A 12,214-nucleotide genomic window follows, 5' to 3' on the forward strand; every position below is an offset into this window, starting at 1 on the left:
AATCTATTAATCACTAAGTTAATACTGTATGGTACTCCCTCCATTCCTTATTATAAGAGATATTTTTTGCTTATGGCATGTTCCTATATATAAGAGACACTTAAAAGTTGTCTCTATTTTTTTGTGTTGATTTTCTATTTTACCCATATTTATTGTCTCCAACTCACACTCTCTCTCCCTCCCACTTCTCTTTCTTTTAATAATTTAATTGTTCTCTCTCATACTCTCTCTTCTTATTAATGAGGGCATTTTTGGAAAAAAGATTATACTTTTACACATTGATTGTTCTTAACTAATTTTAATTGTTTTTTTTATCAACGTAATTCGGTTATTCGTCTCTTATAATAAGGAACGGAGGGAGTATAAAACTAATAAATATGCATGTTATAACTCATATTTGAAATTTCAGGATACTGTAGGAGGACCCACATCTAGTTAAAAATAATAATAACGACAGCCAAAATGGGAGACTGCACATAGTAGGACGACCTAACACTTTGGAGTGAACTGAATATGCTTTGTTCCATTTTCAACAAAGACGTTAAAGATTAATACCCATGAAGGAGTTATAGTTTCAGTTTAAACGAGAATAATGATATTAAGGTTGTTATGCTTTTTGGCGACGTGTTCACTAACATGCAGTAAGAATTTATTATTAAAATTAAATAAAAGGTGGCCACTTTCGTTGATGAATGTGAATGATCAGCTACCACACCCGAGTAAGCCTATGTGGAGTCAAGACAGCAGTCAGACTCCCACACTCTTTTGAGATCGGGCTGCAAAAAGGCACTCATGAAAACTCACACTTCATATAATCAGAAGACTAGCCTACCCAGCTACGAACACACACACAGACACACGCATCAATCTAAAGTGTGGTGGTTTTGGTTTGTCAAACAAAACCTCTTCCATAGTTTTTAATTTCTCATGATACCCTGTCACTGAACAACGCTGGAGACCCATTTTCAAACAGAGTGATTACTATAGTAATGAATGGATGGGATAGGCCTCAAAGTCTGCACACAATATGATGGAATGATGTGTGTCTGGGACGGCTATGTAAAGATTATGGTCTCCCATAGAGTACACAAGTAATCTCATGGTGCAGTAATGGAGACTGAAAGGCTGCAATGAGATCTAATCTCGGGGAGATGATAAGCTGTCTGGTTCTGATTATTATTGGCATGAATTTACAACTCTCTGAGGTTCAGATCAGCAAAACAATTTATAAATGGACGATCTTTTGATATAGGTTTCTATCGTTATCCAACAGTAAAAAACCAACGTGTTTATCTTCATTTGGAATGAGAGCATTTCCTTTTTTGCAACTCCAGGACAAAGAAAAGTGTAACCCTGCCTTTTTCCTCTGCCTCAACCCTCCACCAAGTAAACGTTAAGCACCGATAAATATAACTCAACAACCCAGATTTGACTAATGATATTGAGCTGTGATGAGGCATGATTAGCTGTTAAAACACATACGAGCGCACAAAAAGTGACAACCAATGAACAGAGCGGTTGAATGAAAAAGACAAAAGAGTGCAACGCTTTGCCCCAACAAAAGAAAAAGCTTGGTGGTTGATTGATGAGAAAGGGGAGGAAGAAGAAGATGATAGAGTGAGTTCGTGACAGATCAAACTTTCCCAAATTTGGGGAAGCCGATGTGTGAAGGCAGGGGCAGAGGCGTCGACCTGTGATTGGGGGATGAGAGAAGAGCCTTTCCAAAATGACCAAAGTGCTCTCTCTCTCTCTCCCCCCCCCCCCTCACACACACACACACTCTCCACAACTTTGTCATCAAATAATGGCTGAGGAACGCACATGCCCTTTTCCATCATCTTCCTAATGCTAATGCATAGCAAAGGTATGGCTGTCAGTGATGTACGCATCCTCCATTTATTCTCCTTTATCATCTCATTTCAACACCTATTATTGCACGGACTAAACCCACTCACATTTCCTATCTCTAATCCGGTGGTTATTTTATTTGCCATTTACAAATCGCAAATCATTGCCTTGCGGACTAAATGCCTCTCTCTAAAAGCTATTGCTCCTAATAAAACAACACCGTAGTTTAAGTATCTCTAATAACATGACAAGTAGTTTAGTAGCTTACTCTGCAAATACAGAGTATGTTTATGTGTATTGGGACAGCAAGGTTTGGTTCATCGGAGGAGTATAAGATGAATAAAACGGAGGTGTTAGTGACTTCTTTTCTGAGTGAGCAGATATAATGAATGTTTCCTAGACCTGCATCAACATTGTCGAGTGAAGGATGGTAGTTGAAGGTGCAGATATAGTGGGTCATGGGTCTCCATTTCTCGTCTATGCGAGCTTTCACGCAAACCTTGTACCCCTATAACGTCAAAATCGAACCTTTCTTTTTTAAAAAGAATATTACAATCAGTTAATGACTAGGTTCGTTTCTACCTTATGTTTATAGCACAGTAGTGTTCAACCAAAATTGATGAGGAAAGCTTAATAAGGATCAATTTAGAAGGAGTGGTGTGCGTCATGCAGATACCATATGCCAAACAGAAAGGTTAGTTGGATGGATGCTACAATAAAGTGAATCCTATGAAAATATGGGATTACGAGTCAACCCCAGATGAAAGATGCGTATGGTTTTAGCTAGTAGCAATAGATACGACAGCGTCAAAAACTCTAGTGACAAGGGGTTTCACGAGCACATCACAAATAGTGCGCGCCAAACTCTGCTATAAGAACTAGGAATCTAAGCAATTCATTGACAAAGTCGAAATTTTTCCAACAGTGGGTCAACTCCTGTGCATTACAAGTTGCATCTCTAACCAGAACAGATCAAATGGCAGAAGAATTTTTTTGGCTTTCCTCCGAATTCTTGACTCTTGCTCATGTAAAAACAAAGAATGCTGTCACCTCGACTTTCAAAACTATCTTGGTAAAAGAAATTATAAAGAGTTTTCCTTGATCCTATGAAATTTGGACCAGAAAATCACGAGGATTTTACTGAAATAATAGAGATAAACATGTAATTATGTTGAAATAGGACCACAATCAACCTTTTTTTTTTAGGTGCGTGTGTATGGAACAAGGGACCATGGTAAAGTAGAGACACACATCACCGGACGAAGTGTTGTACATACAATGCAAGTTGGGTGAGTCAGCGTCGTCCGTGATGGGAAAGACTCTAAAAATATGCAGTCTTGCGTGTGCCTCTCCTACCAATATATATAGGCAAACCCCATAGCTCACCCCCATGAGCCTATCTCACTGATTCTCAAGTTGTGGGACACAGAGGAAGAGAGATTGAGAAACGAGGGAGATGGAGACAGAAACTGAGAGGAAACCATCCAAATTCAAGAGGATTTGTGTTTTCTGTGGCAGCAGCCCTGGCAAGAAAAGCAGTTACAGGGATGCTGCAATTGAGCTCGGAAGAGAGTTGGTAATGCTTCTCTGTCTCGTCTTTTCTCTTCACTTGTCCTTCCCACAAATTAGCTAAAATACTATCTGTTACGAATTTAATATTCCTCCTTCTTTGTTCTTTGTATTGGTTGTGAGTTAAATTGAAAAGACGTATTCTTTGGCACTACCTTTGTTTGATAACTAGAATCATCATCTTATCCTTAGTCTTTCACGGATTACATGCTGTATAACTTGGCCCGTCCCAACAGTTGTTAGGAAAAGATAATCCCACTCACCATTTAGATGCTCTGTTTTGGTTTCCTTGAAGGTGTCGAGGAATATTGATCTGGTTTACGGAGGAGGCAGCATTGGTTTAATGGGGTTAATTTCGCAAGCTGTTTATAATGGTGGCCGGCATGTGATAGGGTGAGTATATATTTTGTTCATAACTTGTATGGTGAGGATGCTCCCCACAAGATATTACACATGATCATCTCCAACTAAACTAAAACTAATGTTTGTCATGTTATTGTCTTGCAGAGTTATTCCCAAGACACTCATGCCCAGGGAGGTAATGTTAAAATGTTTTGGAAGCATTTTTGAGAGAGAGAGAGAGAAGAGAGAGCTACAAAGAGGGACAGAGAGGACCGGGGGGGGGGAGACAGAGGGAATTAAGTCATATCTTTTGCCTTGCTAACTCAATATGTTTTGCATTCCAGTGGCGAGGGGGGGTTGATTTGAATGAGAGTGAATGAGAGCCTTAGGTTTGTTATCCCAATATATCTGAAGATGACACGTGGCAGAGGGCATCTGAGTGGGAAGAAGTTATCCAAGACACCACCTGGCAATCTGGGGTCTTTCGGTGACGAACCATTTTTGTCCTGCTGCGCGCAGTTGCATTATGCCAACTTTAGATTCTCATGGCATGCCTAGTTTTATCCCCATTTTCTCTGTCATTGAGGAACCAACCTTTATTGTTCTTTCGCCTGTCGCTGTGCATAACTTTATTTGTTTCGAGGGATTGTAGTTATTATGCAGATGCATGATTCCCCTGCCACGCCCATCATTACTTGTGTGTGTGAGAGAGAGAGAGAGAGAGAGAATTTGGATTGACTTAACTGGGGGGGACTTTGCCGCAAAATTTTGCAGATCACTGGAGAAACAGTGGGAGAAGTGAAGGCTGTTGCAGACATGCATCAAAGAAAAGCCGAGATGGCCAGGCGCTCTGATGCCTTCATTGCCTTGCCCGGTTTGTATTTTCAAACTCAGCGTGCTGCTTTTTAGTTTAACTTTTATTTTCCTGGAAAATTTATAAATAGAAACAGCAAGAGATCATCTTGTCTTGTCCTCCTCAAGCAGCAAAAGATTTAGACTCACAAAGAGAGTTTATCGCCGTACTGTAGTCTTATCAGCTATCAAAGAGGATAGGACAGTTTCAACGTCAATTACTGTGACCTAGGTTGTCGCTCTGTTTTCCACGTAATTTAGACATACTGATCCCGTTTTAAATTTTTATCTTTATTTCTAGATTTTTTTAAGGAAAAAAGATGCCTTCTTTTAGTGCTATCGCTGTGCGTTTAGATATCATTTTTAATGAAAATTTTCTTTTCTGCATGGGTCCCTGTTTCACGGGGCAAAACCGTGCACAATACACGCGATAGATAAAATCTAGTAAACTTTGCAATTGCTTTTTTCTTTTTTCTATGGAGTAAAATGTACCCTTTTCAAGACAAAAAAAATTATAGTTTATTTAAAAACGAGTTATTCATAAATACGACCATAGTTCATATCAAATTTCATGCACACATATCTTAACATAAACCTGAGTCAATTTCCCTTTTACCATTGATCAATAATGTGACAACAATGAAGTGAAAAAACAAAAACACAAAGTAACAGTAGAATAAACGTTAGCCCAAACAAAAGACAGAAACAGAGCATAGACTATTGAGTGAATTACATAGGACTCTGTTTTCAAAGCATGGTGAATGATGATGATGAAGGTGGGTATGGTACACTGGAGGAGCTTCTGGAGGTGATCACTTGGGCTCAACTTGGAATCCATGATAAACCAGTCAGTTCCCCTCCTCATAACTAGTAGAATCGATTATGAATTATTTCATAAAAATTGCTGTCTTGCAAATCTCTGACCAAAAGTAATGATTTTAATAGGTGGGATTGTTGAATGTGGACGGATACTACAATTCCTTGTTATCATTCGTTGACAAAGCAGTGGAGGAAGGCTTCATTAGCCCTAATGCACGTCACATCATTGTCTCTGCCCCAACTGCAATAGAGCTTGTAAAAAAGATGGAGGTGTGTATATACATACATATATATATGGTACTAATAATATTAGTTAATTAAGCTCTATGCTTAGTGAAACTGATGTAAGTTTGTTTTTTCACTGGTATAGGAATATTTCCCACGCCATGAAAGAGTTGCTCCCAAGCGAAGCTGGGAAAATGAGCAACTTAGCAATGAAGCCACCGCGTATGAGATCTTAAGGTGATTCATACACTAACGGATGGGAAACATGTGGTAGAAAGAGTTGTCAGTTTAACGTTTAAGGGACCTTATAATATTAGCCTAGCTAGATTATGACCCACAATTTCCTTCTAGTGCAGTGCGTCTTCTCTTCATCACTTTCCGTGTTGTTATTGTAAACCACATAATTAACCGCAATCTAGTTATCAAGGCCTGACCACTCCTCTCAATTTCCACTCCGGTTTAAGCACAGCAACTTTTGAATCAAGTTGGGTGGTAAAATATTCAAAATTTTACATCAAGGTTTTAGGTAACTGAGTTATCAGATATAGGTAATAACTTGCGGATACGAGACAAGTTCAAAACTCCACATCAACAAAGTGGTTGTTCTTTTAATGTATCTTCATCTGCGCCCAATATAAATACAAACTGGGGAGCAACCAAAATTACCAAATAAACTGGACCGTTGATATATATATATGTGTGTGTGTGTGTGTATAAAATACATGTATATATCATCGGCAAGAAATAGCCGGGACACTTGGCTATGGCCGGCAGAACCATCACCAACAACGTAAATCATTCCTGACGAAGCTTCCGTGTGTCCTGCTTGCTAGAGCCACTCGTATTGTTGATAACCACCAATCAATTTCAAACCAGTAAGTCAGTCTATAAGAGATTTTATGATGGGTAAAGTTTATTTACATGATTACCATATGTCGGATTCTCATAACCCATATTTATTTAGTTGTCTTCTTTTAAGCAATTTCCAAGTTCCCTTTTCTTGATCTCATGAGCTAGTTTCTAAATCATATTCCTGCAGTAGAATGGTCATCCGGATGTTGCTATAGAAAAATAAAAGACCATTTCAATCTGAATAAAAACAACACGCCGAAAATTAAGCTGTATTAAATCATGAATCTGCATTGTCCCATAATTTAGACAACTGGGCAATGCAATAGCCGCAAGATACCTCCTAAGTTCAGCAATTATAATATTCCTCCAGTCTTAAATATAAGATATTTTTTGTAGTATAATTTATACTATAAAAAAAGTCTTATATTTAGGACCGGAAGAGTATGTATGCAGTATAAAGTTCTCTCTGTTTGTTCGAACAAATTAAAATTGGAAGCTCCAAAATTACTAGGTTAATCTAAGAAAAGGATGTGTTGACTTTAGCGTAAGATAACAGGAAATCAAAATTGAAGTCACAGACAGTGAGGGTTACACGTGAAAGCCCAAAGGTCATGGATTTGACCACTCGTAGGATCTTAGTTTTCGCAGGCGTTGTGGCACGTGAAAGTCGACAAAATAGAATTTTAAGCCATACTGATGGCTATAGAAAATAAGATTTCACCCTTTGAAAATCCATTTCACTGATGCAAAATATCATTCCCTGATTCCATCTTCGTTCAACATCCCCCCCCTTTTTGGGGGTACAAGACGCTCAAATTTATTTGATTTAAAGGGTGTTTGGGTAAGATTAAAACTATAGTTTCAAAAGTATTTTTACGATATACAAAATAAATATGTGAAGGAGTTTACTTCGATTTGCGAAAAAGTAATTATTGAGGTATCCTAACACCTTTTTAGTTCTGGGGCTAAATATATAGACAAGGTATTTTACATGGCCATGGCCCATGAGTCATGTGGCCTTCCCTCTGTTATGGATCTTTCCGGTTAGTCTAAACTCCTTTCCTAAATGGATATAGGTGCTGCATGTGATTTTTATAATTTAATTCCAAACTTCACGCAGTGTAACTCTATATAATATGAGTGTTTATTCGTTCTTTCCTTCTGCAATGCACCTCACCGGAAAAAGAGGAAAAATTAAAAATGAAAATTGACCCCGTTAATAGATGTCAACCCCTTTAAGCGATCGACTCATTCGAATTCTTTCTTCTTTGAGTGAATCCAGCCATGGGTTCCTTGTGTTCTACTCGCCTAAGTTCGGCCTCTTCCAATTGACAAAGTTTGCCGATATTCTCATTTACGCATCTTCCTCCCGCAAGTCAAATACATCTAATATATATGTAATAGTTTTGACTATTTTATACTCAATGTTCGTTGTCTCCAGTAAGTAAATGCAATCGTGTCCAATCAAGGCCTTGCGGAAGAACCATTCACAGAAAATCAGCAGTGGATTGTGATGTCCATCATCACGGGTCTAGCTTAAGCTCTCTTAAGTCCTAGCCTGTTTAAAATGAAGAATAAAAAAGCTATGTTCCTCGCACTTTGGATGTCTTCGTGACCTTGTTTTTTCGTGCTTTAACTGTTAAATCTTATTTTACCTACAGCTCATCGTTTCTTTTGTTAATATTGCTTAAATATTATATTTTGTAAATTCTGTGTCAAAATGCAGCGTGTGGAAAGTCCCGTGTGAGTGACAGAGTGAATGGATTTTATTCTTTTTGAGGGTTATCAATAATCAAACTGAAAATCTTTGGAAAGAAACTGGAAAAAGGGGAAAAGTCAGTTAAAAACGGTACATATAGAAGGAGGGTAGTGCCAAAAACGCAGGGGTAGCCCTTCTCTGCGGCATCAAAACCGGCTTTCTTATGCGTATTAAGGATTAAAATAATACGAGAAGCAGTTCTACTCAATGAAGGTAACGTGTTTGCTTGCTTCAAATTCTTCTATATGAGTTTGCTCCATGTGACCTTTGCTGCATTTTTCATGGGGTACCTCCCCTTCCTAATTAAAGTTTATCACCATTTCTTGTACATTTAAACATTCCTGATCCTATATTCTTCTACAGTTTGAAACATTGAATCTGATCCAACTTACAAAATGAGTTTTGGGAGAAAAGTGAGGAGTGGTGATTACTTGGAAGGGATGATAAATGAATGCGTTGGAGGAAAGGCCAAAGCGAAGGCTCCAAAAAATGGCTCTGCTAAGCTCGTTGCTACTCTTACATGCCTTCAATTTTTCTTCGCAGTTTATGCAACTTTCCTCTTGTATTACATGAGTCCTCCTATAGATTTACGTACCAAACCAGACTTCACTTGGGCCACCCGAATCGCACAACAATGGAAGCATCTTATGATCACACCTCACGTATTGACTCGCTACCAAGAAGTTTCTTCTTCTGTTGTCAGCAAGGAGATTCAGCCTATTACTCCCTCTCAAGTTTGCGAGCACGAGAAGATAGACTTCGTGCAGAAGAAATCCAATGATGCTCACATGATTAGGTTGAAGAGAGAGCTTTACAATGAGGTGTTGGACTTCCAAAGAAAAACCATTGGTCCAGAGACTCTCCCTCAGCTCATGGCAATGAAATCCAGATGGAGTTTGCAGAACAGACCTAAAATCACTGTCATATTGAACCACTTCAAAAGAAAAACACTCTGTGCACAGCTTGATTCTTTGCTTCAACAGACGCTCCCATTCCATCAAGTTTGGGTGCTTTCATTTGGCAGCCGTAATGAGGCCTCCTTCAAGAGAATTGTGGATAGTTATAACGATTCAAGAATCAGCTTCATAAGCTCCACTTACGATTTCAGGTACTACGGAAGGTTCCAGATAGCTTTGCAGACCGAAGCTGATCTTGTGTACATTCTAGACGACGACATAATTCCTGGGAGGAAGATGTTGCAGATTATGGCGCACGTGGCAGGGACAGACAAATACAAGAATTCTGTTTTGGGCAGCATAGGAAGGATATTGCCTTTCAGACAGAAAGATTTCACTTTTCCTAGTTACAGAAAATTTCGGTCTAAAGAAGCAGGACTATATTTGCCAGATCCTGCTTATGATATCACGGTTGATAAAGTTGTGCAGGTTGATTTCTTATCTAGTTCGTGGTTTTTATCTGCCGATCTTGTCAAAACGCTTTTCATTGAGACGCCTTTTACCTTCGGAACAGGGGAAGATCTACACCTCAGGTACGCCTACAAGTGCCCTTTTCGTACTCTTGCAATTACTTCTGAAAAATCAGCACGACTGCTTTTTAAACTTTTTTGTCTTTTCAGTCAAAGTCATAGTTGAGTCGGTCTTTAATTTTAGATGAGAATTATTTATTTATCTATTAAAATATGAATAGCAGTAGTATTGAATTAAAAATGGTATAGGAATAAACTAATAATTTCTGGTATATGCCCGCAATCAGATTCTTCACAATAAATACCATTTGAGGAAGATACTCTAGCCTGGGAAAAACACTAAAAATAGAAACTTTGATTTGAAGATTCGTCAAAAAAGAATAAATTTGACAAGGCCAAAAGCTGATAGGCTGCAATTAGTTATTGCTGTTTGGTTGTCAGTCACCAATGAACAGTAACATAGGAGTAGATCCAGAATTTTAAATATACTTTTATTGATCAAGATTTTGACAAATAAATATTTTGCATTGGATCGGATCAGTCATTTGTTCAATTGTTGAGATAGGCTGGTTGGGTTTGTCCACAAAATAACAAAATTAATATTGTTATTTTGGGACAACATTCGAGGTTGCCTAGTTAAAAAGTGAGCAGACAATCCAATATTATTGTGTTTGAAAAATTAATATTAGGGTTCGGTTTCTGAATGCAGCTATCAGCTTCAAAAGTACCGAAATGGTGGCTCGTTTGTTCTTCCTATTGATCCTAATGACAAGGAAACTTGGGGTGATAGTGAACACAGGCTTGCTTATGTGTCTGAGACTACAGTAATCTTTAAGAATATAGTTCAAGTCAGAGATGAACAGTGGTGGAAAGCACTATCCACTGGTTATGTAACTCAGTGGGCAACAATGTACCCCCAAAAAATTGATGCACTCTTCTATGCTCACTCTGTGGATGAAGTTAAAGCGCTTGCACCCCTTCTTGGGAAGTTCAGATCCACTATTGGTAAAAAGGCTTACATTGTTGTTTCCGGAGGCAACTTCTGCCCTTGTGAAGAAGCTGCAATAGCTCTTAAGTGGCCTAAAGCAGTTTGTAAAGAGCGTCGTTTTAAGATCTTTGATTTATCAATTGGAGATCTTTCTGGTATATCAAACTCAGAGGTGCCAATTGTACAAGCCACATACTCTAGTATGAAGGGGTTGATCAAAATTCACAATCCTAGTTTGATTATCACTATATCTGACATTGATCCTAATGTAAGGAAAGGTTTGAATATGGCATTAGAGGCTAATTCAAATACTACCACCCTAATTCTTCTACCAAGAGCTTCGGTGTCAAGAGTTTTATGGATGGCTGATCTACGCTCAACTGCATTACCAAGTAAGCAATATAATATTCCCAATTTATTTTTATAACCTTAAATTCCAAATATAATCACCAACATTTTCACTTATATTTAATCACTTGACATAATTGTCTCATGCAGATTGGAATAAGATGCAAGTCTCAATCAATATCATCACACAAAATCGAGCCAACTCACTAGCAAGGCTTCTCAAATCTTTAAGCAATGCTTACTATGTCGGGGACCAAGTTCCTATGACCTTCAACATGGATAGTAAAGTGGATGAGGCAACTATAAGACTGGTGAGTTCTTTTGAATGGCCTCATGGGACCAAAACCCTCAGAAGAAGAATTGTCCAAGGAGGACTAATCAGAGCTGTTAGTGAGAGTTGGTATCCCTCTTCCGATGATGATTTTGGCCTCCTTCTTGAGGATGATATAGAAGTATCTCCTTACTATTACCTATGGATCAAATATGCACTCTTAGCTTACCACTATGATCCTCAAGTCTCTCTCCCAGAGCTATCTTCCATATCACTTTACACCCCAAAATTGATTGAAGTTGTGAAAGAAAGACCAAGATGGAATGCCACAGAATTCTTCAAACGAATCCATCCAAACACACCTTACCTACACCAGTTACCATGCAGTTGGGGTGCAGTATTCTTCCCAAAGCATTGGAGAGAATTCTACGTGTATATGAACATGAGGTTTACAGAGAATCCTAAGGAAAACCCTGTTCAAATTCCAAAGTCTAGAACAAATGGATGGGCGGCTTCTTGGAAGAAGTTCCTTATAGACATGATGTACCTCAGAGGTTATGTTAGTCTATACCCAAATTTCCCAAACCAAGCAAGCTTTTCAACCAACCATATGGAACCAGGGGCTCATATTAGTGCAAAAGACAATGTCGTCAACCACAAGAAACAAGACTTTGAGGTGCCATTATTGAAAGAAGACTTCAGGAATTTGTTGCCAGGAATGAAATTGCCTCCAGCTTCAAAGTTACCATCTTTGAACCTCTTCAATCAGGCCCTTTCTCTCAAGGCTCTTAAAGCTGCTGGGGCCAAGTTAGGTCAAGATGTGCTTAGATGTGATAATGCCACCGAGATGGTGATTGTAGATCACAACACTGGTCTGCCACAGCGTTGCTTCAAGTTCTGAATATTATTATTATT

The 12,214-nt window shown here is 38.5% G+C and overlaps 2 protein-coding genes across 2 annotated transcripts; both read left to right on the forward strand.

Moving 5' to 3' along the window:
- Nucleotides 1-3,160: 3,160 nt before the first annotated feature.
- Nucleotides 3,161-6,101, forward strand: LOC114716216 (cytokinin riboside 5'-monophosphate phosphoribohydrolase LOG1). The gene is made up of 7 exons (XM_028901185.1): nucleotides 3,161-3,424; nucleotides 3,713-3,810; nucleotides 3,925-3,955; nucleotides 4,534-4,633; nucleotides 5,388-5,458; nucleotides 5,557-5,700; nucleotides 5,801-6,101. Exons 1-7 carry the CDS (start codon nucleotides 3,305-3,307, stop codon nucleotides 5,894-5,896), a joined length of 660 nt encoding a protein of 219 aa, XP_028757018.1. The 5' UTR covers nucleotides 3,161-3,304; the 3' UTR covers nucleotides 5,897-6,101.
- A 156-nt stretch (nucleotides 6,102-6,257) lies between these two features.
- Nucleotides 6,258-12,208, forward strand: LOC114716206 (uncharacterized). The gene is made up of 4 exons (XM_028901169.1): nucleotides 6,258-6,530; nucleotides 8,630-9,755; nucleotides 10,402-11,072; nucleotides 11,179-12,208. Exons 2-4 carry the CDS (start codon nucleotides 8,662-8,664, stop codon nucleotides 12,198-12,200), a joined length of 2,787 nt encoding a protein of 928 aa, XP_028757002.1. The 5' UTR covers nucleotides 6,258-6,530; nucleotides 8,630-8,661; the 3' UTR covers nucleotides 12,201-12,208.
- Nucleotides 12,209-12,214: the final 6 nt, after the last annotated feature.

The sequence above is a fragment of the Neltuma alba genome, unplaced genomic scaffold (assembly GCF_004799145.2).
Source record: "Neltuma alba isolate B1F8T4 unplaced genomic scaffold, ASM479914v2 tig00011648_pilon, whole genome shotgun sequence".
NCBI lineage: Eukaryota > Viridiplantae > Streptophyta > Magnoliopsida > Fabales > Fabaceae > Neltuma > Neltuma alba.

Coding starts and splice junctions, on each gene's coding strand:
- LOC114716216 (XM_028901185.1), top strand. CDS start 3,305: ATGGAGACAGAAACTGAGAGGAAACCATCCAAATTCAAGAGGATTTGT. Junction 3,811..3,924: donor GGTGGCCGGCATGTGATAGG/GTGAGTATATAT, acceptor ATTGTCTTGCAG/AGTTATTCCCAAGACACTCA. Junction 5,459..5,556: donor TTGGAATCCATGATAAACCA/GTCAGTTCCCCT, acceptor TGATTTTAATAG/GTGGGATTGTTGAATGTGGA.
- LOC114716206 (XM_028901169.1), top strand. CDS start 8,662: ATGAGTTTTGGGAGAAAAGTGAGGAGTGGTGATTACTTGGAAGGGATG. Junction 9,756..10,401: donor GGGGAAGATCTACACCTCAG/GTACGCCTACAA, acceptor TTCTGAATGCAG/CTATCAGCTTCAAAAGTACC. Junction 11,073..11,178: donor ACGCTCAACTGCATTACCAA/GTAAGCAATATA, acceptor TGTCTCATGCAG/ATTGGAATAAGATGCAAGTC.